A 27,082-nucleotide genomic window follows, 5' to 3' on the forward strand; every position below is an offset into this window, starting at 1 on the left:
AACCCAGTGTATCACTAAGTTACAGCCCAGCCAATATCTGTTCAAATTTCCCACTGATTTTCCCCACAGATCAATTATTACTATGACAACTGCAAAATGATCTTTCTAAACCGGGTGGTGGTGGCACACGCCTTTAATCCCAGCACTCGGGAGGCAGAGGCAGGTGGATCTCTGTGAGTTCGAGGCCAGCCTGCTCTACAAGAGCTAGTTCCAGGACAGGTATCAAAAGCTACGAAGAAACCCTGTCTCGAAAAAATCCAAAAAAAAAAAAAAACCACAAAGATCTTTCTAATGTACTTATTTATAGATTTAGTCATTAGAATCCTACTTTGTAAAAACATTTTTTACTTGAATTGCCTCCAATTGGGCTTGAATTAGGTCCTATGTCCTGATATGTCATTTGGGGTACATATTCTTGCAAAATGAGATATTGTAGCCTCAGTATTTATTTTGACCCAGCTCTGTAAACAATTATTTGAAAGATCACAATGGAAACTCAACAATAAGGAATTTGAGGAACTTTGGCTCATTTCAGTGGGGAAAGGTTAGTTAGAAATGTCTTTAAGCCAATTTTTAAATTTAAGTTGTAATGCAGAAAAGCAAGTTACGAGCAGAAGCTTGGGGTGAAAATGGCTATGAGCCCAACACCTTACTGCCTATAAATAGACTGCTAGAACAAAGGCCTCCAGTCACCAGAGCAGATGACGGGTCTGTTTCATCTCAAAACTTCATCATTTAAACTGACATAAATTCTAAATTGTCACGGCTAAAAATAAACTTTTTCATTCCCCCCCTGCAATCTCAAGTAGCATAGGATGGCTACATGGTACAACTGTGGTCTACTTATAAATGAATCTGCAGTATAGACCACTGAGATAGTGGAAGTCTGAGATTATACTTTTTAAGTCGCTAAGTCTGCCTTATAAGTGAAATGAAGTTGTACAATTTTACCCTTCAAGCTTCTGTCAGCTGCTAACCAAAATCCAGTAACTAAGCTGTTACTGAGCATGACTTGAGCCTCTGGCTTTCTGTGGGACTTCAGGAGCAAGAAGAAAAAAATGTTTAAATTTTAAAAGATTTCTTTTATGTGTATGGGTGTTTTGTTTGCATGTATACTGTGTGCATCATGTGCATGCACAACGCCTTCTGAGGTAAGAAGAAGGCTTTAGCTCAGTGGTAGAGCGCTTGCCTAGCAAGCACAAGGCCCTGGGTTTGGTCCTCAGCTTCGAAGAAAATTAAAAAAAAAAAAAAATTAAAATAAAAAAAGAAGAAGAAGCCGCCTTTGGGGACTCTGGAATTGGAGTTGCAGGTGGTTATGAGCCACGAGGTGAATGCTGGGAACTGATCCTGAGTCCTCTAAAAGGGGAACAACTGCTCTAACCACTAAACCATTTCTCCAACCCAAGAAAAAATATTTTAGATGGATAAAAGCAGCAAATAGTAGGGATGCTTGGAGATTTTTGTTTTCCCTCCCCTACCCCTCTGAGACAGGGTTTCAGGTAGCCAAGACTGACCTTGAACCCACGACCCTCTTGCCTCTACTTCCCAAATGCTGGGATTACAAGGAATGTACCACACAAATAGCTAAAATACTTGCTTTTAATCTTTTATTTTTGTAGCATCTCAGAATATACACCATACACAAGAGTCTAAAAGTGGAGTCATTAGTGGTACAAACATGACGATGACCTAGGCAGACAGATGACTACTTCCCACAGCAGCTCACAGTGAGCACATTTCCCCAGATGGACAACCGTCCAGCGGCACGACAGTTCCTCAGTCAACTTACACCTCTTAGTCAACTTTGAGGCTGCAACACAGTCAGGTATAAGCAGACCTGGAATACACTAAATAGCTCTCCATTCCTTAGAACGTTCCTTCTAAACTTTAAAAAGCAAACAAACAAACAACCTTCAAGAACAATTTCATTAGTTTAACCAATATCACAGAGAAGGAGAATTCAGAAACTGCATGTCTGCGACCTGGTAAGCCACCACCTTAAACTTGTTTTTGTAGTTCAGATGAAGACTCATTGGACATAAATCTATAATTTAAAAGTCCCCTAAAAAATAAATAGCCCCATTCCTACTAAACTGTAGTCTAAGAGAACCATCTACTGCTTCTCCCATTTTGCTGGTTGGCCCAGTCCCCCCAAAAGTCAACACATAGTCAGGCATGGTGGTACATTTCTCAACTCCCAGTCTAGATAGCGAATTCCAGGTCAGCCAATGCTACATAAACGAAACTATCCAAAACACAAAACAAAAACAAAAAAAAGAAGCTAGCATATGATGGTCATAAACCTATTTCTTCTTCAATCAATGTTCTATTGACTTTCTTTAGATTTACTTCTTTAGACATTACCTAAGGCTCGGTTTAGCCCAAGCTGTTTTCTCCTTAAATATACTCTAATGTGTCTCTGAAGAAATCAATTGAAGCAAAATATATTAATCTTAAGCTAAAGGACTTCTGTAATGTTTAACTTTTCCGAGAGGCAGATCACTCAATAATCAAGCTATATTTCTCTTTTTTGTTTGGTTTTTCAAGATTTACTCATGTGAGTCTGGGTGGCTGGGTTCCTATGTACATATGAAGAAGCCAGAAGAGGGTACCAGGTGTCCTCTACCATACGCTACCTATTCCTTTGAAGTAGGCTCTCTTCCTGATCTAGGGGGCAGGTGTTTTCTTGCTAGGCTATAAGCCAGGAAGTCACTGTGACCTTTCTCTCTACATCCCTTTTAGCTGGGATTGCAGGTGTGGCCTAAATGCCCAGTTTTTTATGTGGGATCTGGGACAAGAACTCTAGCCCTCATTATTCCACAGCTAAGTGCCCTTAACCGCTGAACCATCTCTACAGTTTCCATAGCTCTTAAACAAGTTCTTACTACCAAATCAGAATACTTGTTGATGTGGAATTTACTAAATTAAGCATCATTTTTAAAGAAAAAGTCTGCCTGCAAGCTTATGTAAGTGCTATGATCACAGGCATACCCTTGTACCTGGCTAAAATAAGCAGCTTTAGAAACAAATAGAAAAGGGAAAAAAAATTTATTCTCTGCCTTGAAGTTCCACCTCTGGGTAAACAGGAGAATTTAAAACGGGATTTTGAAAAGGTATTTATACACCCATGCTCATACTACTTCACATTCAAAGAGCCAAAGGAATTTTAAAAGCAACACAAACTGCCATGAGATGAAAGAATAAACAGAATGTGATTATACATGTAATGGAATAGTAAAAGAGGTTATGGTGATTTACATCAATAATCCTAGGAGGCAGAAACAGAAAACACCACAAGTCAGGCCAGTCTGAGCTACACAAAAAGTACCAGTCAGGATTTGTATCAAGACCTTGTTACAAACAAAAACAGAACAACAACAACAATAAAGAAACCCCAAACAGCAAAATATTTGCCTTTTTTTCAAAAGGAAGAAAATGTCACAAGATGGATAAACATGAAAACATTATGCTACATGAACTAAGACTACCACAAAGGACAACTACTGCATGACTTTACATAGATGTGGTACTCAAATCCAAAGACACAGACAGTGGCTGGGGCTGCGAGAGACAACGTGGAGCTGTTTAACAGGCGTAGCTTTTGAAAGCCAAGAGTTCTGGCCCTGTGTGGCAGTGCATGACTCTGATCACAGCTTTTGGGTGGTAGAGGCAGGTGGATCTCTGTGAGTTTGATTGAGACAGGCCTGTACTACAGAGTTCCAGGATAGCCAGAGCCATGTAGACAGACACTGTTTCAAAACAAAAATACTAAGAGCGCTGGAGATTAGTTGCATTAATATCTTTAACACTACTCAACTAAAGACTTTAAAACTTGCTAATTTGATAGTACAGTATTTAAGCACCCTGGCTGTTCTTCCAGAGAACCAGGGTCCGTTCCCCTGCACCCACACGAAGACTCACAACCATTTGTGACTCTACTCCAAGAGATCCAACATCCTTTTCTATCCTCCTCAGGCACCACATACTCACGTGTTACACAACCATCCAGGTGCAGGCAAAACAACCCTAACCACAAAAAAAAAAGAAAGAAAAAAGAAAAAAAAGATTTGCTATTATGAAGACAAGATGTAGCTTAGTGTTGGGTGTGCACCTGCCAAGGTGAGGCCTTGAATCCTCTCCCCACAACATGCACTCTTCCCTCAATAAAACTTAAAGATACTGGAGGGTAAATTTTGTTTTTACCACACACAGAAATAAATAAATAAAAACAAATGCTTTCCCTGTTTCACGAAACTAAATCCTAGGATGGAGCTCCTTTTAGCTATCAGCTAGCACATTCCCCACCACACTGACAACATGCGGCAGGTGCAAAGTGACATGAGACAAGTCGCTCTGAGTACCTAACACTGCTTAATGACAGGTGTGTTGTCCAAAATAATTAGCTTTGGAAACAGAACAGCCCTAACCCATCTCTGGTCTGTTTCCCTTCATTAAATTCCTGACAGCTCAATGTCCTCACATCTGTCACTGTTTAGGAAACTGAGTCCAAGAACCTCAATTGCTTCAAGGACTAGGCAACAAATTGATTCTGGTTCATGGGACAGATTCAAACCCATCTGTTTTCTAATCAAAAGCCATATTTGAGTCAGTTTCGTTCCATCACAGGACCACACTAATGGGAGCAATGCAATCACCTGGGATTTTCCCTCCCCTTTATCTGTGTAGTCTTTTGGACATTATCTACTTATTTTGCAGTCCCAGTGATTATTCTTCCTTAAAGTGACATAGTTTCTTTAGGATTACATGAGACAAATAATCATACTCACCGTAATCTTTTTTTAAGTTTTAAACTGTCATGGATTATCCTTTTAACAAATTCTAGTTCACCTCCTTCTGCCATGATTTCCGTGATGCCTCCTGTATTTACGGAACTAGGTGGAGGTCTTCGAGAATTCCGAGAGTTTACACCCTGAACAAAAACAACAACAAAAGCCATGGTCTTTGAATGTAATTTAGCTATTATTGTGCTACACTGAAGATTTAAGAGATCACACAGCCAGCTGGGGTTGTAGTCTGGTGATAAACCATCTGCCTAGCATGCATGAGGCCCTGGGGATTAAATATAAAAACATTTACCTTTTATATAGCCCAATCTGTTGCTTTTCCTTTTTGCATTGTCTTGATACCATGGCCAGGTAAAATTTACCCAAAGATTAAATCAATATTTACTTATGTTTTCTTCTAATACTTTTATAGTTATGTTTTCTTTTTTTTAATATTTATTTATTTATTAGTTATGTATACAATAGTCTGTCCGTGTGTATGTCTGCAGGCCAGAAGAGGGCACCAGACCTCATTACAGATGGTTGTGAGCCACCATGTGGTTGCTGGGAATTGAACTCAGAACCTTTGGAAGAGCAGGCAATGCTCTTAACCACTGAGCCATCTCTCCAGCCCCTATAGTTATGTTTTCTATATTTAAGTATTTAATCCATCCTTACCTCATTTCATATGAAAAATTAACTCAATGAATCAATGACATAAATATAAGAGGTAAAATGAGGGGGCTGGAGAGATGGCTCAGCGGTTAAGAGCACTGGCTGTCTTCCAGAGGACCTGGGTTCAATTCCCAACACCCACATGACAGCTAACAACTGTTTGTAACTCCAGTTTCTGGGGATCTGATACCTTCACACCAATCCACATAAAATAAAGTTAACTAAATTATATAAAAAAAAGAGATAAAACTCTCAAGAAGAAAACGTAAAAGTAAATTTTCATTAACTTGGATTAGCCATTGGTTTCTTAGATACAACACCAAAAAGCATAATAACAACACAAAATAGATAAATTGTATTTCATCAAAACTAAAATCAGCTTCACTGTAAAGGATACCATCAAAAATTGAAGACAAACTAAAGAATATAAAAGTCCGGGCGGTGGTGGCGCACACCTTTAATCCCAGCACTTGGGAGGCAGAAGCAGGCGGATCTCTGTGAGTTCGAGACCAGCCTGGTCTACAAGAGCTAGTTCCAGGACAGGCTCCAAAGCTACAGAGAAACCCTGTCTTGAAAAACAAAAATAAATAAATAAATAAATAAATAAATAAAGAAGGAAAGAAAGAATATAGAAAACTGTCTACAAATCACTGTAATTAAAGGGACTTGGATCTAGAATGTATAAAGGAAGAAAAGTAACCCAATTTTAAAATTGACAAAGAGGGCTGGAGAGATGGCTCAAAGGTTAAGAGCACTGGCTGCTCTTCCAGAGGTCCTGAGTTCAATTCCCAGCAACCACATGTTGGCTCCCAACCATCTGTAATGAAATCTGGTGCCCTCCTCTGGCGTGCGGGAATACATCGAGGCAGAATGTTGTATACATAATAAATAAATCTTAAAAATAAAATAAAATAAAATAAAATTGACAAAGAGGAGGGAGGGTAGGGACATAGCTTAGCCTCTCACAGTGCTTGCCCAGCGTGTGCATTCTCCAAGGTTCAAAAACCATTTTTATTGCAAAACAAACAGTGGGTCAAGAGTACAGGGCTGCAGATCAGCTCAGTGTAGAGAGTTTAGCAAGAGCCTTCACAGTGGAAGCAGGTACGTGAGGAGGTATCTGAATGGCGCTATACCATGGAGCATGAACGAACGGCCACTAAGCACAAGAAAAGATGCTCAACACAGTCGGCCATCAGGAAACGCCACTCTCCACCCACAGGGGTGGCACACCAAAGCTACACATTCTGTGGCTGGAAAATGAGCAGTTGTCAATGTAGAAAACTGTCTGGCATACCAGAGAGAGGCAACTTATTAACCACCATCTCAAATTTAAAGAGAGAGTAAAATAAGAAGGTATTTAGGGGGCTGGAAAAATGCTGAGCAGTAAGAGCATCAGCTACTCTTAATACTATGCCATCAAGTCTTCCTAAGCCCCTATCTACATTCTTTGGATGTAGAGAAACAACACTTTTAATAAATTTTATTGCAGTGTATGGTTACTTTTCTTCACAAACTTACAAAAAAGTTAAATTTTTAATTATTTTAAATGCACTCCACTTTATTTTCTAATCAGGAATATTATTATTATTTCTAATAAACTTCTACCTCAATTCCCCCACTTTGTCAAAAAAAAATCTTTTTGAAGATTTATTTATTTTTTTAGTTGAGCATGATGGTGCACACCTTTTTTTTTTTTTTTGATTTTTCGAGACAGGGTTTCTCCGTAGCTTTTGGTTCCTGTCCTGGAACTAGCTCTTGTAGACCAGGCTGGCCTCGAACTCACAGAGATCCGCCTGCCTCTGCCTCCCGAGTGCTGGGATTAAAGGCATGCGCCACCACCGCCCGGCTGATGGTGCACACCTTTAATCCCAGTACTTGAGAGGAAGAAGCTTCTATAAGTTCCAGGCCAGCCTACATGGTGAGACCTTGTCTAAAATAATAATAATAATAACAACAATAATAATAAATAGTAATTTTTAACAGTTTATGGTATGAATGTTTGTTTACATGCATGTATGTATACTACTGGTCCCCAAGGAGCCCAGAAGGCAGGGTCAGATTCCCTGGAAATGAAGTTACAGATAGGTTATGAGCTGCATGTAGGTCCTCTGTAAGAACAGTAAGTGCTCTTTAACTGCTGAGCCATCTCTCCAGGCCCTATAAAAAAAATTGTTTATTTGTTTTTGTTTTCATGAGACAGGGTTTCTCTGTGAGACAGGGTTTCTCTGTGTAGTTCTGGTTGTCCTGGAACTCACTCTGTAGACCAGGTTGACTTTGAACCTAGAAATCCACCTGTATGTGCCTCTAGAATGCTGATTTTAAAGGCGTGCAACTACCACTGCCTGGCTGAATTTTTCAATATAGTATGTTTTGGTTGTTACAGCGCTAAGGTTTGAAGCTATGGCCTTTCACATACCATGCCAACACTCTACCACAGAGATTTATTTCTAGCCCTCTTTTTGAAATTCTGAGATAGGTAGGGTCTCACTACGGTGCTTTAAACAAGTTTAAACTTATTCTAAATTCAGACTAGTCTGGGACTTGCAATCCTCCTGCCTCAGTCTCCCATGTACTAGGAACTACAGGCTTCCACATACTAGTTCATTTTATCCAATATTGTTCAATGTCTAAAAGTTAATACATTTGTTTCACTATTTAGTCATCTATTTACTACCAAATGACAAAAAGCAGTAATTTTTTGTCCCTAGGTTGATAAGCTCAGTCCAGTAGAAAATGGGACCTACCTTGGTTCAATTTTAAAAGTTCAAAGTATGGAGGTTGAAGAAATGGCTCAGTGGTTAAGAACACTGAATGTTGTTCCAGAGGACTGGGTTCTAATCCCAACACACACATGATGGCTCACAACCATATGACCCAGGGGCTGGCCTCTGAAGGTACTAGGCACAAATGTGGTGCACCAACATTCACGAAGGCAAAACAGTCATACACATAGAATACATAATACATTTACATTTTAAAACTGCTTTTAAGTTCAGAGTGTAGGGAAGAAAGAGCTCTCTTTTCACCCTCTCCCACTAAGTATTGCTTAACTACAACCAAACAAGCCTAAGAAAAGACAGCAGAGAGCCAGGCCAGAGTCAAGGGGAAAGAAGAAATAAAGAGCCTCAGCTTTTTATTATTATGAACTCCTCAATCAAACTGTTCCTGAAGTATGAGTAACTGGTCTTTTCCGCTACATAAATTAAATATTTTAACTGTGAAGTCCATCTGTACTGGGTTCACCTTAAAACAATCAACATTCTAAATTATACTAAAAATCAACATTCTAAATTATACTAACTCTAAAGAAAAACTGCCTTTTGCTTGTATCTCTGCAAATGAGGTAAAATTACTAAGTGATTGATGACTTTAAAGGAGCTTTACCTGGGCTTCCAACTCGTTAGCAAAAAAGGGAGGGTTGCACATGCAGAAATCATAGATGATCTCAGACTCTTCTTTAAGCGCATCCATTAAGAGTGTCTTCTGTGGCACTTTTACCACTGAGGAAGAGAGCAGGGACTGTTAGTTACTATTTATTTTGTCAAGGTTTTAAAATAAGTGCACAAAACAATACACAACTGAGGAGGAAAATGAAGGCAAGCATGTGAATATAAATTCCTTCCCACCACTCCCAGCAAGAGGCAGAAATGGAGAATCAATCTGCTGCATTAGCCATATCAATGCTCCCCTTAGCAATGTGTTAACACTACTAGGAAGTGTTATTTCTTTTATGAAGATGCATAATACAATCTGCTTAATAAAACAAAAGGTTTCTCCCCTAAAACTCCCCCTATTCTTGAGAATTCTCACTCTTCTGTAATAAATTTATATTCATTTGGCTGAAAACTAAATCAATTATAATTAAAAATTAAAAAGGAGCTGGAGAGTGGGTAAGAATACTTGTTTCTCTTCTGGGACCCATGTTCAGTTCCCTGTACCCACTTGGTGCTTCATAATCATCTGGAACTCCAGTTCCAAAAGAGCCAACACATTCTTCTGACATCTGAAGGCACCAGGCTTACATGTACTGCACAGACTTATATGTAGGCAAAACATTTATTCACATAAAATAAATCTTCCAAAAATTTAAAACTGTGTCAACATGTAATGGTCATAAAATGTAAATGAATGATCACAAGGTAGAGCTGGCCTAGTACTAGCAAATATCTATATACTAAAATTAAGATAATTTAGCAGGGAGTCATTGTCCAAGCCTATAATCTGAGCATCTGGGAAGCAGAAGCAGGATAGAGAAATCAAGAACAGCCTGTATTACTTTTTTTTTTTAATTTTTGTTTTTTTCTGAGACAGTCTCACTATGTAGACCAGACTCGAACTCAGATTTCCACTTACCTCTGCCTCCCTAGTCCAAGTATTAAAAGAGTGCAACACTACAACCCAACTAACCTTATATATATATATATATATATATTTTTTTTTGGTTTTTCGAGACAGGGTTTCTCTGTGGCTTTGGAGCCTGTCCTGGAACTAGCTCTGTAGACCAGGCTGGTCTCGAACTCACAGAGATCCGCCTACCTCTGCCTCCCGAGTGCTGGGATTAAAGGCGTGCGCCACCATTGCCCGGCAACCTTATATATTTTTAAAATAAAAGTACAGTTAATGATTGGTGCTTCCCCCTTAAAAATATCAGTGCTTAGGATTTGGCTGGGTCAGTAAAATGCCCGCCACACAAACACAAGGACTTGATCCTTAGCACCCACATAAAAGCTGGACATGGCAGCACACCCTGTAACCTCAATGATGGGGTGGCAGAGATAGAGGGTATCTGGGGCTTACAGGCCAGGCAGTCTAGCTGAATCACTGAGCTCCAGGTTCAGTGTAAGACCCTGTCTCAAAAAACACAGTGAAGGAGCTGCATGGATGGCTTAATGGTTAAGAACATTAGCTGTTCTTTCAGAGAACACGTCTTCTATTCCAATCACCACAGGCAGCTAACAACCACTAACTTCAGTCCCAGGGGCCTTCTGGCCTCTGAAGGCACTGTGCACACACAGTGCATATGTGTACCACACATATGGTGGTACACAGAGACATAGGCAGACCGAAGGCACTGCACACATGTGGTACACAGAGACATAAGCAGAGACAATACTCATACACATAAAGTATTTTTTTTTAATTTTTAAATAATAAAGTAGAAAGTGGTTGAAGAATACCCTGATGCAGACTTTGGGACGCTTCCAAAGACACATGCACACAAGTACCTGCTCACAAACAAAAAACTAAGCTACTTCACAAATACCTATTTTTTGGAGGAAGGAGAGCCTGCAGTTGGGATTCAAAATAAGCAAATAAATCAGAAAAATAAAGAAATGCCCATTACTTTTTATTCATGGTAACTTTAATCTATTTGTATTTGTAATACAAATACAAACACCTTTGGAGAGTACAGTGCTACTTCAGTTTCTGAAAGCCTGAAATACATAACCTCATCTTCAGTCTGTTTTGACTTAGATAATTCATTTAATATACACTGCTGGTGAGGTGTACGGGCACAAGCCTTTAATTCTAACACTCAGGAGCCAGATAAAACAGATCTCTATGAGTTTGAAACTAGCCTGGTCTACAAAGAGATTTCCAGGCCAGCTAGGGCTACCTAGTGAGACCCTGTCTCAAAAAAGGAGTGTGGGACAGGGGTGGGAGGGAGTGACTAGAAAGACAGCTCGGCAGTTAGGAGCACTGGCTGCTTTCGCAGGACTAAGGTTCCATTCCCAGCACCCACATGTTGGTGCACTATTGTCTGTAACTCCAGTTTCAGGATATCTTGACTCCATCTTCTAGTCTCCTGGGCACTAGGCACACATGTGGTGTGGAGACATACATACAGGTTAAATAGCGATACATACGCAATTTTATTTATTTGTTTGTTTGTTTGTTTTGGTTTTTCAAGACAGGGTTTCTCTGTAGTTTTGGGGCCTGTCCTGAAACTAGCTCTTGTAGACCAGAATGGCCTCAAACTCACAGAGATCCGCCTGCCACTATGCCTCACGAGTGCTGGGATTAAAGGAAGGGGCACCACCACCTGCTATACACAATTTCTTAAATTAAAATTTAAAAAATATATATTGCTGACTCACTATAACTTGTCTAAGCAAAATGTATTTTCTCTATGGCACATACAAACACAAGACACTTTAGCACTGTTTGGGATCATTTGAAATAGCAAAGTCCCTAAGAAACAGCATAAAAATGCACTAAATGAATGTAGCACCAGAAAGCAAAAGCATTATCTATCCACAATAAAACCACCACAAAGGCAGATTACAACTTTGTTCACCTCAGATGGAAATACAACCCGGGGGACTCACCCATCGCTACGGCAGAAAGAGAGAACCCACTCCTACTCCGACATCTACACATGTGTTTCAGCTGTGTACCCGCCCTCCCTAACACACAAGTGAATCAATGCAAGGACAAACTAAAACAAAAGGCAAACAAACGAAAAAGACTTTTAAATTTTAAATTTTGGCTATTACTAAGCTTATTCTAAAGTTTAGGTAGCGCTCACACTGCAATCCCTACTCAGAGGACTGAGGAGAATAGAAAGGGAACTATTTCATTAGTACACTGGGCAAGTGTGACAAACTGTTACAGCATGGCTCAAAACTCTTCTTAGTGCTAACAAGTCCTTGACGTTTCTACCTGCTTTTGCAGTACTACAAGTTGAACCAACAAATATGAGGCAAATGCAACACCAATGAACTAAATCCTTTTTGATATTTTTTATTTTGGGGCAGATTCTCACTAAGTGTACAGACTGGTGTTGAACTTGCTTTGTAGACAAGGTGAACCTTAGGTTTTACATCCTCATACATCAGTCTCCCAAGTAGCTAAAGATATCCTATGCTACCAGGCACCTTAAATTTATAGTGTAAGTACTCCTCCTGAAGTTCATTTTCCAGCAAACAACCAGTTGCTCTGAACAAAAGGACTTAGTCAGCACCAGCCATCCTGAATCCCATAGACGCAGTAAGAAAACTATACAACTGTCATTTAGTAGTTGCCTCATCTCTGAAGGCACAGCCGCAGGCAGAGAGGAGACTTACACTGTGTTATCACCAGCCTTGACAAAATCTAGACCAGAGCTTCTTAAAGTTTCAGCACAAGATCCCCTTTGCCTGAGATTTCTTTTTTTGCTTTGTTGGTTTGTCTAGACAGGGTTTCTCTGGATAACAGCCCTGGCTGTCCTGGAATCCCCTCTATAGACCAGGCTGGCTTCAAACTCACAGATATCCACCTGCTTCTGCCTCCCAAGTTTTGGGATTATAGGCATGGGCCACCACTGCCCAGCACCTGAGAAATATTTGTGTGATTCTGGGTTTACAGGTCATTAAAACAGATATGTAAGTGGGCATGACTGTCCAGGTCTATCATCCCTAAACTACAGGATATCTGAAGGTACACAGTAAGTTTAAGACCAGCCTGGAATACAAAGAGACTAAAAAAAAAAAAAAAAAGTTTAAGCCGGGCGATGGTGGCGCACGCCTTTAATCCCAGCACTTGGGAGGCAGAGGCAGGCGGATCTCTGTGAGTTCGAGACCAGCCTGGTCTACAGAGCTAGTTCCAGGACAGGCTCCAAAGCCACAGAGAAACCCTGTCTCGAAAAACCAAAAAAAAAAAAAAAAGTTTAAAGTGGTAGTGAAGTGTAGCTCAGTTCACAGCAAGATTGCTCAGCAGACACAAAGCTCGAGTATCAGTCCTCTGTACCACGCGTAGGTATAGATACCTACAATCCCAGCATCTGGAAGGTGAAGGCCAGATCATCCCAGGTACAGAGTTCAAGGCCAGCATACACAAAAGTCCCTGTCTAAAACTCACAGGTACAAAACTCAAACATTTTCTGGTAAATCATAAAGTATAAAGTAACTATTTGGCATAAATCTAACTTTCCATTCATTGATAGTGAAAGGAAATTTGCAGTAGAAATGGTTATGCTATGCTTATTTATTTTTATGTAAAACTCTTGAACGTACATGTAAAACTGTGGGTCATATAACATCTTCAATGTTTTCAGAGGTAATCAATATTTTGATGTTATAATTATCAATCTGAAAGTACCACTTTTCAGAAAATACATAGCATAAAATGGCAAAGATTCTCAGAAACTCTTGGAAATTCTACTCTTACCACATGTGAAAATTCATTTGAACAACTTTCTAAAATTTAAGTCAGCAACCCAAACAGCATTTGTTGTTGTTTGCTGTTGCTACTATTACAGACAAGATCTTACTGTGTGGTTCTTACCACTACTACTACCTACTATTAGAGACAAGGTTTCACTAGAGCTCACTCTCTAGATCAGGCTGGATGAACTCGCAGAGATCCACCTGTTTCTGCCTCCCAAGTGCTGGGATTAAAAGTGTGACCACCACACCTGGGTTTTGTTGGTGCTGTTAGAGACTTATTATTCTCTTCCTGTGTATGTGTACATGAATTAATTTATGTACATCGTACCAGTCCAGTTGCCTGCAGAAGCCAGAAGGCATCCAATTTTCTGGAACAGGAATTACTGGCAGTTACAACCGATGTCAGTGCTACAAACTGAACTAGAATCCTTTGCTACCACACTAAGGTCTCCAGGACACAAATACAATCACAAAAACAAAACAAAAGAAAAAATCAGAGAGAGAGAGAGAGAGACAGAGAGAGAGACAGAGAGAGACAGAGAGAGAGACAGAGAGAGAGAGAGAGAGAGAGAGAGAGAGAGAGAGAGAGCCTTTAATCCCAGCACTTGGGAGGCAGAAAGATGAATCTCTGTGAGTTCTAGGCCAGTTTGGTCTAAAGAGTGAGTTCCAGGATGGGCTCTAAAGCAATACAAAGAAACTCTGTCTCAAGAAAAAAAAAAAAAAAAAAAAAAAGACAGAGAAAACAAGCACAAGCCCTAGTCTGGAAGAATTTCAGGGAACTGTCAAGTCTTGTAGGCTATGAGTTGCCACACTGGCTGCTGAGGATCGGCTAAGAACTCATAAGAGCCAGCTGAGGAACACAGGTTTTCATCTATAGCCTGCACTATTGCTAAACACAGGATGGAAGCAAAAGCTGCCCAAGACCAGCAGGAGAAGACTTCCTTATCTACTCATGACCTCTATCTAGGTAGACTCAGTTGATTTATTCAGAAAGATCCAAGTCTCAGGCCAATCTACACTACATAGTATAGATTATAGAGAAAAGCCACATTAAAAAAAAGTTTGAAAAACCCGAAAGGTGAGCCTGCGGATACAGTTCAGTGGCAAAGTACTTGTCTAGCATTTATAAAGTCCTGGGTTCAATCCCCAGAATGTTTTTTTTATCCACCTACCCCAATTAACTCAAAACACATCACAGACTCATAATAAAACTCCTAGAAAATCATATAGGAAAACACAACTTTGGCCAGGAAGTGACTTCATAGATAAGACACCAAGGCATGGAGCATGAAGTAAAAGGAAGCACTGAATTTCACATTAAACATTTTGCCCTGGAAAAGACTTTGCCAAGAGAATTAAAAGCCACAGGCTGCAGGAAAACATTTTCAAAGAACATATGCCAGCTATAGTGGCACAAGCCTTTAATCCCAGCACTAGGAAGGCAGAGGCAGGTGTATCACTGTGAGTTCCAGGCCAGCCTGGTCTACAGCGTGATTTCCAGAAGAGCCAGAGCTACAACAGTAAGACCCTGTCTCAAAAAGAAAGAAAAAAAAGTTAATATATAATTTTAAAATAAAACTACACTAAAGCCAGGTGTGGTGGTGCACGCTTTTAACCTCAGCACTCAGGAAGCTAGTTCTACGACAGACTCCAAAGCGACAGAGAAATTCTGTCTCAAAACAAAACAAAACAAAAACAAAAAGAAAATTCAATGAAAAACAGGTCAAAGACCTTAACAAACACCTCACCATAAAAGATATACAGATGGGGCAGGAGAGATGGCTCGGTGGTTAAAAGCACTGGTTACTCTGACAGAGGATCTCAGTTCAGTTCTCAGCAGCTATATAGCAGCTTACAATCAGCTGTAACTCCACTTTTAGGAGATCTACTGGCCTCTGTGGGCACAGGCACAGAAAGTGGTACACAGACATAAACACCTATACACATAAAATAATAAAATAAAAAATTGTAAAGGCTAGGAATATAGCTCAAGGATTCAGTCCTTGTCCATCACCCAGGAGACCCGTAAGTCTCAGGAAAAAGAAATGTTTTAAACTATAAACTTAGGGTTTTACATTCGTTTTTTAAAACAAAACAAACCCACATTTATGTGTGTGCACATGTGGAAATCATAACTTGTAGAAGTTGGTCAATTCTCTCCATCGTGGGTTCTGGGGTCATGGGACTAAACTCAGGTTGTCCGTTTGGCAACTACCACCTTAGCAGCTGAGACATCTTATGCCCTCCCCTCGCTGTGTGTGCGTGCGTGTCTGTGTGTACATGAGAATACCAACAACCAGATGACAACTTTCAGAAGACAGTTCTCTTTGCACCATGGATTTCAAGATCAAACTTGGGCCACCAGAAGTGCAAAGCAAACAAGCACTTTTACCTACTGAGCCATCTTGCTAGTCCTAAACTATAAACGTTAGAAGATAATAATGTGTTAAATAAAAGTACACTGACTATAACCAATCAACCCACTCCGGTACTGGAAATCAATAATGGAAGAAGTTGATTACATATGAGGGCAGGGGATGTGCATTTAATCTTTCAGTTCTATAAAATAAAGTATATTAGCCAGGAGGTAGTGGCATACACCTTTAGTGCCAGCATTCAGGAGGCAGAGCAGGTGGATTTCTGCAAGTTCAAATCCAGCCTGATCTACAGAGCAAGTTCCAGAACAACCATAGCTATAGAGAAACTCTGTCTCAAAAAACACCCCACCAAAAAAGTACATTAAGATACATATCAAGCCGGGCAGTGGTGGCGCACGCCTTTAATCCCAGCACTTGGGAGGCAGAGGCAGGCAGATCTCTGTGAGTTCGAGACCAGCCTGGTCTACAAGAGCTAGTTCCAGGACAGGCTCCAAAGCCACAGAGAAACCCTGTCTCTAAAAACAAAAACAAAACAAACAAAAAAATCAAAACCACTTAAGAACATAAAGTAAAATAATAATAATAATAAAGAGAAAAAAAGGAGAGGCATGAGGATCTCTGTGAGTTCAAGTTCAACCTGGTCTACAAACTGAGTTCCAGAGCAGCAAGAGCTACAGAGAGGCCCTGTCTCAAAACAAACAAAAACCCCACAGAAGGTAATAATAAGACATTTTAAATTACAGAAGTTTTAGTGAACAAAGCATGAGGGCTATTTATTGAGAACCAACCTTTAATGAGGCCAGAGAGGTTATTCTGCTCCACGTTTTTCGTGGCATAACTGAAGCACACATCATCCACTTCTGTCGCCAGAAAGTACCAGCCATTTAGGGTTGCTCCAAGTAACGGGTAGATGCAGGACGCTCCAGTACCTAGGAAATAAAAACCCGAGCACATCCCACATATCAGAGGGAAAGCTGAGAACAATAAAAACCCTTCTTTCTAAGAATTCTTTCAAGTCTCCACTAACTCATTAGTGAGGATATTCTGTGGCTACTGGGCTTGCTCCTCATTTCACTTCTCTCCTAAGTACAAACTTCCCAGAGGACAGAAACCTTCCTGCCCTACTCTATGCTGTATATAAATGAAGTGTGGACAACTGGAGGCCCAGGAAAAGACAGCGTAGTAACCTGGTGGCCAAAATACTGGAATAAAATTTAATTTGCTTATAAAAGTTTTTATGTCCCACATGAAACTCAATTTTCTCAATGTATTGCTATTTGTTAAAACACCACAGCAGTATCTTAAAACAAATCAATATAAGTTGGACACAGTGATACACATAGGAAGCAGAGGCAAGAAAACTGTGAGTTTGAGACCCTGTCTCAAAGAAAGGAAAACAAGGAAAATATGCAGATAAACACATAATTCATTCCTGAAAAGCAGAAGTGTGTGTGTATCTATTTTCATGGCATCAAATGGTCTGACTCCCTGTAGTTGTATAGAATATCACTCGTTGACTAGTCCTAGCACGGGTTCAAAAGACATAATAAGAAGCAATGCTTCAGGAAAGGGGGAAAAAAAATCAGCTTCAATAACCAGTATTTGTTCCTAAATTTACATGTAGAGTCCCTAACCTGGACTGATCTACTTTCCTCCTCAAATGCTGCCTTTACAACCACTGACAAATCCTGACCAATTAGATCAGACTGAGTATATTCAAGGGGAGGAAATCTAGGGTTTCTCTTGATGGCTACAGCCTGAATCAGCCATTCCAGGGCTGCTTTCCCCTGACGACGAGCTGATTCCACAGTAGCTCTCTGCAGGATCTGGAACTGCTTCTAGCCCAGAAGCACGCTTACCCCATCACTTCCTCGTGACCTATTCTAAACAGGCTGGGAACAGAGACCAAATTAATGGCTGCAACTTTTAACCTCTCTGCAGCCAGTTATTGTCTCCTGGCCCTGATGCTGTCCTCCTTGGGGATTTGGGAGTAGAAAGAGGGAAGAAGACATCCAGTTCCTCAAGAGTCACTTGCTTAGGCCTGGGCATTATGGAGACCTAGAGTCATTTAGAATATTCTCATCTCTCAAGAAAAAAGGGACCTTCCTTTTAATTTTGTCTCAATGGGAGAAAAAAGTGCAAGTAAAAGATCTATCCCCTTAACCTCTTAAAATTGTTCTTCAATCCAATCCTCAAGACAAAGAAACTTGCACCCTGACATGATATCCCTAGAAAACCAAATGACATTTTAAGTGGGTAATAATCTTTATAATGATAAATAAAAATGGAAAGCATAGTCACAGAATTAGAGCAAATTGTTGGAGTCTGGGGGAAGAATTTATATAAAACCCTAATTAGAAAGAACATGATTTCAGCAAGCATTGCCCCTTGTGAAGAGCTAAAATCCATTAACCTCGTGTATCCCCAAGTGCTACTTCAGAAGGTCTGGGGCATAATTGAAATGCAATTAGCACCAAATAGGCTGAAGTCCTTTCCCCCACTTCCTCCCTAGTTATAGCCTCACTTCACAACCCAGGCCAGCATCAGCCTGGAACTTGCTATCTTGCCATTGTGTTACAATCCAAGTGCTGAGATCACAGTATATGCATAGGAAGCTCTTAGCTTGCTAGGACCCATCAGCCATCTTCTACCAAGAACATAAAAGATAAGAGCTTTAAGTGAACTCCATCAGGTCTCCAGAGCTTATTTCACATGAAGTACTTAGAATCTGAATGTTAAAAGAATTCCTTTAACCAACAACTTTGCTAGGCCTTGAGAAATTATCTTAATTAGTTTGCAGTGATGTAGGAGGGTCGTCTGTCTATGTGTTACTTTCATTGGTTAATAAAGAAACTGCCTTGGCTTTTTGATAGGGCAGAAATTAGATAGGTGGAGTAGACCAAACAGAATGCTGGGAGAAAGAAAGCAGAGTCAGTCAGACACCATGATTCTTTGACCCAAGACAGATGTAGGCTAGAATCTTTCCCGGTAAGACAGCACATAGTAGTGCTACACAGATTATTAGAAATGGGTTAATCAAGATGTGAGAATTAGTCAATAAGAGGCTAGAACTAATGGGCCAGGCAGTGTTTAAATGAATACAGTTTCCATGTCATTATTTCCGAGGCTAAGCTAGCCATGCGGGAGCTGGGAGGGATGAAAAGCAGGCCTACCTGCAGCTCCTTCTACATTGTAGTCTAGTGGCAAATAAAAATATTAACCAAGTAGTCTAACCAATAAAGTAACCTTTCATAGGTTGCAAGGTCAGAGAAGGCTTTTACTGAAAAACCAAGCTTGAGTTGGTGCGTGTAGTATAAATAGGAACAAACAAGATGAAGATGAGAAGTTTGAAGCACAACAAATAACAAATACAAAGGTCTGAGGGTCTAAAAGTGTGGAAAACAAAAGAAAAATCATGTAAGCTGAGGCTTAAAGAAACCAGAGAAGAGGGTAAAGATGAGAAAATGGAAATTTCAATAGGCCAAGCCATGGCTTTAATCCCAGCACTCAGGGGGCAGAGGCAAGCAGATCTCTGAGTTCGAGGTTAGCTTGATTTACAGAGAAAGTTCCAGGATAGCCACAGCAACACAGTGAAACCCTGTCTCAAAAAAAAGCATTTATCACAAAAGCAACTAGTAAAAACAGATGTTATCAGGGGCTGGAGAGATGGCTCAGTGGTTAAGAGCACTGGCGGCTCTTCCAGAGGTCCTGAGTTCAGTTCCCAGCAACCATATGGTGGCTCACAACCATCTGTAATGAGATCTGGCGCCCTCCTCTGGCATGTGGGCATACATGCAAGCAAAATGTTACATACATAATAAATAAATAAATCTTAAAAAAAAAAAAACACAGGTGCTGGAGAGATGGCTCAGTGGTTAAGAGCATTGCCTGCTCTTCCAAAGGTCCTGAGTTCAATTCCCGGCAACCACATGGTGGCTCACAACCATCTATAATGAAGTCTGATGTGCTCTTCTGGCCTGCAGACATACACACAGATGGAATATTGTATACATAATAAATAAATAAATATTAAAAAAAACAAAACAAAAAAAACACAGATTTAGCCGGGCGGTGGTGGCGCACGCCTTTAATCCCAGCACTCGGGAGGCAGAGGCAGGTGGATCTCTGTGAGTTCGAGACCAGCCTGGTCTAAAAGAGCTAGTTCCAGGACAGGCTCCAAAACCACAGAGAAACCCTGTCTCGAAAAACCAAAAAAAACAAAAAAAAAACAAAACACAGATTTGATCAAATGTGGACTGATACATATTTTCTGGACACAGTACCAACAATGGAATGCAGGGAGCAACTGAGGAGAGGTATCAGCAAAGCACCAAGAAGTTGTTCTGTACATATGGTACAGATGATGATGCGATGGTAGCAGTCAAGATGGACAGTACATAATTCATAAATACTTCATAAAGTCAGCTGAATATGATGGTGTAGACCCATAGGCCCAATACTCTGGAGCCAAGATAGCATCAGGAGTTCAAAACATGCTGAGCTCCAGGAGATCTTAACTCAAAAAGCCACAAATAATATAAAATAAATCAACGAAAGGGCGCCAAATACAATGGACATGTCTACAATTCCATAGTTCTGAAAAACACAGGGAATTGAGACAGAAGGATCAACTGAGATAAGGAGTTGGAGGCCAGCAAGGGCAACAGAGTAAAACCCCAACTCCAAAAAGAAAAGAGGGAATGAGGATGCAGCTCAATGGTAGAATGCCTGCCTAGCCAACTCAGGTTCAAACCCTAGTGGTAGGGCTTCTTGAATGTGAGAACAGCCTGAGTTAATAACAAGATCCTATTTGAAAAAAAAAAAATTACAAAACTGTGATCAACAGTCTCAGTGAAAATAAAGAGAAGTGCTGTTGTAGAATATTAAAGAGTGTCACATCTACTGGTGCTGTGGAACATTTGTTTAACGATGCAAAGATGTTACATTTGTTTAATTCTGCTGTGAAGCTGTGTTACTTTATCTGTCTAAAACACCTGATTGTTCTAATAAAGAGTTGAACGGCCAATAATGAGGCAGAAGGAAGGACAGGCGAGGTTGGCAGACAGAATAAATAGAAGGAGAAATCTGGGAAGAGAAGATCAGGAACAAGAAAAGGAGGACATCAGAGACCAGCCACCCAGCTGCACAATAAGTCACGGAGTAAGATATAAACACAAACAGACAAACGAAAAGCCCAGAGACAGAAGGTAGCTGGGAAAATTTAAGTCAAGAAAAACTGACTAGAAACAAGCCAAGCTAAGGATTCATACAAAAGAATAAGGCTTCCTGTGATTATTTGCGAGGTGGGTAGCAGGCCCCTCAAAGAGTAAATGAACAAAACACAACAAAGTGCACTCACTGTATGACAGTCACTGAATAAGAAACAAAAGAGAACTAAAAGCTAAAATGAGGAAAAAAGACTGGATCTTAAACAAAAGTTTAAAATATCCAAGTTTTTCTCCTTGGTTTTTTTTTTAATATTTATTTATTTATTATGTATACAATATTCTTTCTGTGTGTATGCCTGAAGGCCAGAAGAGGGCACCAGACCTCATTACAGATGGTTGTGAGCCACCATGTGGTTGCTGGGAATTGAACTCAGGATCTTTGGAAGAGCAGGCAATGCTCTTAACCTCTGAGCCATCTCTCCAGCCCCATCTCCTTGGTTTTTTTTTGTTGTTGGTGGTGATGGTTTTTTGTTTGTTTGGTTTTTTTTTTTTTTTTTTTTTTTGGTTTTTCAAGACAGGGTTTCTCTGTGGTTTTAGAGCCTGTCCTGCTGGAACTAGATCTTGTAGACCAGGCTGGCCTCAAACTCACAGAGATCCACCTGCCTCTGCCTCCCAAGTGCTGGGATTAAAGGTATGTGCCACCACCGCCCAGCTCTCCTCGTTTTTTTTTTTTTTTGGTGGCACACACCTTTAATTACAGCACTTGGGAGGCAGAGGCAGGAGGATCTCTGTGAGTTTGAGGTCGCTTGGTCTAACAAGAGCTCCAAAGCTACAGAGAAACTCTGCCTCAAAAAAACAGAGAAAGAGGGGGGGGGAAGGGAAGGGAAGGGAAGGGAAGGGAAGGAAAGGAAGTTACTACAGGTCTTTGTTTCATGTTTTTTGTTTTTCTGAGATTTCTAAAATTTATTTTTTATCAGATAATTTTTAATTTTTCTTTTTTTTTAATTTATTTATTTATTAAAGATTTCTGTCTCTTCCCAGCCACCGCCTCCCATTTCCCTCCCCCTCCCCTAATTAAGTCCCCCCCCCCCCCTCAGCCCGAAAAGCAATCAGGGTTCCCTGTCCTGTGGGAAGTCCAAGGAACCCCCCACCTCCATCCAGGTCTAGTAAGTTGAGCATCCAAACTGCCTAGGCTCCCACAAAGCCAGTACGTGCAGTAGGATCAGAAACCCAGTGCCATTGTTCTTGACTTCTCAGTAGTCCTCATTGTCCGTTATGTTCAGAGAGTCCGGTTTTATCCCAGGCTTTTCCAGACCCAGGCCAGCTGGTCTTGGTGAGTTCCCAGTAGAACATCCCCATTGTCTCAGTGTGTGGGTGCACCCCTCATGGTCCTGAGTTCCTTGCTCGTGCTCTCTCTCCTTCTGCTCCTGATTTGGACCTTGAGAATTCAGTCCTGTGCTCCAATGTGGGTCTCTGTCTCTGTCTCCTTTCATCGCTTGCTGAAGGTTAATATTCAGGAGGATGCCTATATGTTTTTCTTTGGGTTCTCCTTATTTAGCTTCTCTAGGATCACTAATTATAGGCTCAATGTCCTTGGTTTATGGCTAGAAACCAAATATGAGTGAGTACATCCCATGTTCCTCTTTTTGGGTCTGGCTTACCTCACTCAGGATAGTGTTTTCTATTTCCATCCATTTGTATGCAAAATTCAAGAAGTCCTTGTTTCTTACTGCTGAATAATACTCTAATATGTATATATTCCATACTTTCTTCATCCATTCTTCTCCTTGTTTTTTTGATTAATTTTGAGATGAGGCCCTGGCTGTCTTAGAACTCACTATATAGATGAGGCTGACTTCAACTCAGAGATTCTCATGCTGCTGTCTCCCAAATGTTGGGATTAAAGGCGTGTGCCACTATGCCTAGCAGAAATATTCAACTTCTTTTAGACATATCAGACCAGAAGTAAAAATGAAAAAAAAAAAGTTTGAATTGGAGGCTTAAATATAAATATTACTGGAACTGATTTGCTTACAGGTGATTTTTTTAAAGTAACATATATAAGGGTTGGGCATGGTAACACACATAAACATCTTTTTATTTAACTGACATCAATTTTATTAAATGAATATCACATTAAGAAAAAAAATCTCAGTATGAGTATTAATGTACAAACTTTAAATAATGGAAAGTAGGGGGCTGGAAAGAAGGCTGAGCAATCAAGAGCACATGTTGCTGACCCAGGTTCAGTTTCCAGCACCTACATGGCAGCTCAACCATCTGCAGGGGATCTACTTCTGCAGGTACCAAGCAAACACTTGGTTCACATACATATATGCAGATGAAACATCACACATAAAGTAGAAACAATAATCAGTTTTTGTTAGTTTTTGTTTGTTTTTTGAGACAGGGTTTCTCAGTGTAACAATAATCGGTTGGTTTTTTTTTTTTTATTGTTTTTTTGTTTTAATTCTGTAAATTGGGTATGGTGGAGAATCCCTTTAATCCTAACACCAAAGAGGCAGAGACAGGAAGATCTCTGTGAGGTCCAAGCCAGCCTGGTCTATACAGCTAGTTCCAGGACAGCCAGGACTACACGGAGATGGCAAGTCTCAAAAAAAAAAAAAAAAAAAAGGAACAGAAAGAAAAAAGGGTATGAAGCTTTAGAACAGAGCATGGTAGGGGGCTGGAGAGATGGCTCAGTGGTTAAGAGCATTGCCTGCTCTTCCAAAGGTCCTGAGTTCAATTCCCAGCAACCACATGGTGGCTCACAACCATCTGTAAAGAGGTCTGGTGCCCTCTTCTGGCCTTCAGGCATACAGACAGAATATTGTATACATAATAAATAAATATTAAAAAAAAAAAAAAAAAAGAACAGAGCATGGTAGCTCACGCCTTTAATCCCAGCATCCAGGAAGCAGAGGCAGGAAATCTCTTTCAGTTTGAAGCCAGCCTGGTCTACAGAGCAAGTTCCAGGACAACAAGAGTAACACAGAGAAGCCCTGTTTCAAAAATAATAGCAACAGTAAAATAAAGAATTGTCTAAAAGCAAAGTAGACAATGCCCAACAAACACAGATATTAAGGTGGAAATCTGTAAGGTAAGTAGACAAGGGCTTCGTTCTCCTTCCACACTTCTCCTATCCCCTTGCTTCCTAACTGACATGGACATCTCTTCTCAAGAGAAACCAAGAACAAATGTTCATGTGCAACAAATAAAAGATTCTTTCACAACAAATATTGGAAGAGCTCAGAAAGAGACTGACAATGTACAAACCTAAGAAACTTACTTTTAGTTCCTCAAAGTAGTAAGAACCCTCAACTTACCTATGTCAATTCCTCTTCGGAGAGTACTTTTGTCAGAATCCTGGTGACCAATCAGATCCTCTACCCAGTGAATATAGTTGAGTCTCAAGGGAACCGTGGGAATTAGTCTCTCCAAAGGAATATCAATAGAAAGTCCAAAATCTTCTCTTAGAAGAGTACAAGTTAGGGCTCTGACTGCTTCAGGGTCTTTGAAATTAAGACTGAGGAGTAGAGAAAAAGATGAACTGATTAGTATGTACCACTGTGCTGCACTAGCTCCTTTGCCATATCAGGCAGCTGCACTAGGGACCCAGTGCCCATTTGAATTTCCTAATGTTCAACATTGGCACAGACACATGGTGTTTAGCATCTTCATAGCCTATGAAAAGCAGCAGAGTTACCCACCACAGAGCAGTTGCATCCACACATGCAGCACAGGGGCTAAGAGTGCCTCTATTCCAATTCCTATCTGTTTTCTGTCTTAGCTGCAAGACTCTGGATAAGCTATGCACCTCACTGACACTCCTCTCAGCTATTGAGGCTAAGAGTACCAACATCAGTGCCACATGACAGTCTGAGAAGAACACAGCTCTTGATACTAAGTGTTTTACAAGTGCTGGCTATTTTTTTCTTTTACACTGTCATCAACATCATTGACCCTATCACTCAAAATGAAAAAAGAAAAAAACAGCATAAAAATGTTCAGTAATAGCCAGGTGTAGTGGCACACACCTTTAATCTCCCCAAGTTGGAGACAGAAGCAGGCAAATCTGTTAAATTTGAGGCCAGCTTGGTCTACATACAGCACAGCCAAGGTACAAATAGAGAGTCCGTCTCAAAACAAAATCAATCAATCAAACAAACAAAAAACCATCAGGACAAGTTCCAGGACAGTTAGGGCTGTTACACTACAAAACCCTCTCAGGCTTATTAAAAGGGTAAACTAGAGCCCGGTGGTGGTGGCGCACGCCTTTAATCCCAGCACTCAGGAGACAGAGGCAGGCAGATCTCTGTGTGAGTTTGAGGCCAGCCTGGTCTACAAGAGCTACAGACTCCAAAGCTACATAGAAACCCTGTCTCGAAGGAAAAAAAGAAAGGTAAGCTAACCCTATCTTCTTCAATGACAGAAATAAAAGACAATCTTACACATCAAAGAAATCCATATTCAAGTAAGACACTAACTATAATCATATCCTATTCCAATACACTGGCTGATCTAATATCCCATCATACTGCACGAAAAGTTTTAAATTTTCAAATGTACAATTCTAGAAATTAAAGAAACCTAATAACCTAGAAATGCCTTCTCAAACAAAATTTGAAAATGTTTTCTGAAGTGCACACCCAGTAACTTGATTGAATACCTTACAACTTCTCAGTGTTACTTCTGCACTGGAGACGTAAAAATCCAGGATGGCAAATCCAGGGAATCTACTAAGAACAGCTTTCAAAATAACAGTTCAGGCAAAGAAATGTGAACTAAGCAAATGACACAAGGTCTTTATACGTATGGGCAATATAAACTGTTCACAATATAAACTGTTCACAATATAAACTGCTTCTTCTGAGCAGCCACTCAGAGACCACGTTCTGAAAGAGCACTATGCCAGACAGCCACCACTATGCCTAGTTGGCCCTGAACCTGGAGTTCAAGCCTCAGGAATCCTCCTTCCTACTTCTCAGGCAGGGCGATTATAGGAATACACCATTGTGCCAGGCATTTACAAGGGTACTAGGGGAACAAATTGAAGTCACCTTAGTTGTTTGAAAAACAATGGCCCCCAAAGGAAGTGGCACTTTTAGGAAGTGTGGCTTTGCTGGGATAGGTGTAGCCTGCTTAGTGTGACACTCAGATCACTTCCTGCTGCCTGCAAGATGTAGAATTCTCAGCTGCTTCTCTAGCATCATGTCTACCTGCACACCACACGCCACCATATCCCACCATAACAGGCTATACGTCTGAACTGTAAGTGAACACCAACTAAATGCTTTTCTTTATGAGTTGCCATGATCATGGTATCTCTTCACAGCAATAGAAATCCTAAGACAGTCATATTTGCATAGCAAGCATTTTACTGACTGAGCCATCTTCCCAACCCTCAACTTTTTTCTTTTATACATGTAATATTGTCATTATATTACCTATGAATGCTACATTTCTGTAATTTTTTCCATTAAGTGTATTTAATCCAGCAATCGGGAGGCAGAGGCAGGTGGATCTCTGTGAGTTCAAGGCCAGCCTGGTCTACATACGACACAATGGATACATACTGAAACCCTGTCTCAAAAACCAAAACCAAGGAGCTGGAGAGATGGCTCAGAGGTTAAGAGCATTGCCTGCTCTTCCAAAGGTCCCGAGTTCAATTCCCAGCAACCATATGGTGGCTCACAACCATCTGTAATGGGGTCTGGTGCCCTCTTCTGGCCTGCAGGCATACACACAGACAGAATATTGTATACATAATAAAAAAAATCTAATTTTATAATTAAAAAAAAAATTCCCCATTTTTATGTTAGGCATAGTGGTGCATGTCTTCAATCCCAGGACTCAAAAGGTAGAGGAAAGCAGATCTCTGTGAGTTTGAGGCCAGCCTGATCTACAAAGCAAGTTCCAGGACAGCCAGG

The 27,082-nt window shown here is 40.4% G+C and overlaps 1 protein-coding gene across 3 annotated transcripts in view; it reads right to left on the bottom strand.

The window, feature by feature from the left end:
• Mettl16 (methyltransferase like 16) overlaps nt 1–27,082 on the bottom strand; it is a 66,996-nt gene that overhangs the window by 20,705 nt on the left and 19,209 nt on the right. For all 3 annotated transcript variants that reach the window (XM_041664938.1, XM_041664939.1, XM_041664936.1), the window contains exons 3-6: nt 24,479–24,678; nt 16,773–16,913; nt 8,844–8,959; nt 4,788–4,930 (exon numbers count right to left, since the gene is read on the bottom strand). In XM_041664938.1, the coding sequence (XP_041520872.1) occupies nt 4,788–4,930; nt 8,844–8,959; nt 16,773–16,913; nt 24,479–24,678 (600 nt within the window). The remainder of the gene's footprint in view (nt 1–4,787; nt 4,931–8,843; nt 8,960–16,772; nt 16,914–24,478; nt 24,679–27,082) is intronic.

The sequence above is a fragment of the Microtus oregoni genome, unplaced genomic scaffold (assembly GCF_018167655.1).
Source record: "Microtus oregoni isolate MIOR12 unplaced genomic scaffold, Mior012 000015F_ref0000493, whole genome shotgun sequence".
NCBI classification, from domain to species: domain Eukaryota; kingdom Metazoa; phylum Chordata; class Mammalia; order Rodentia; family Cricetidae; genus Microtus; species Microtus oregoni.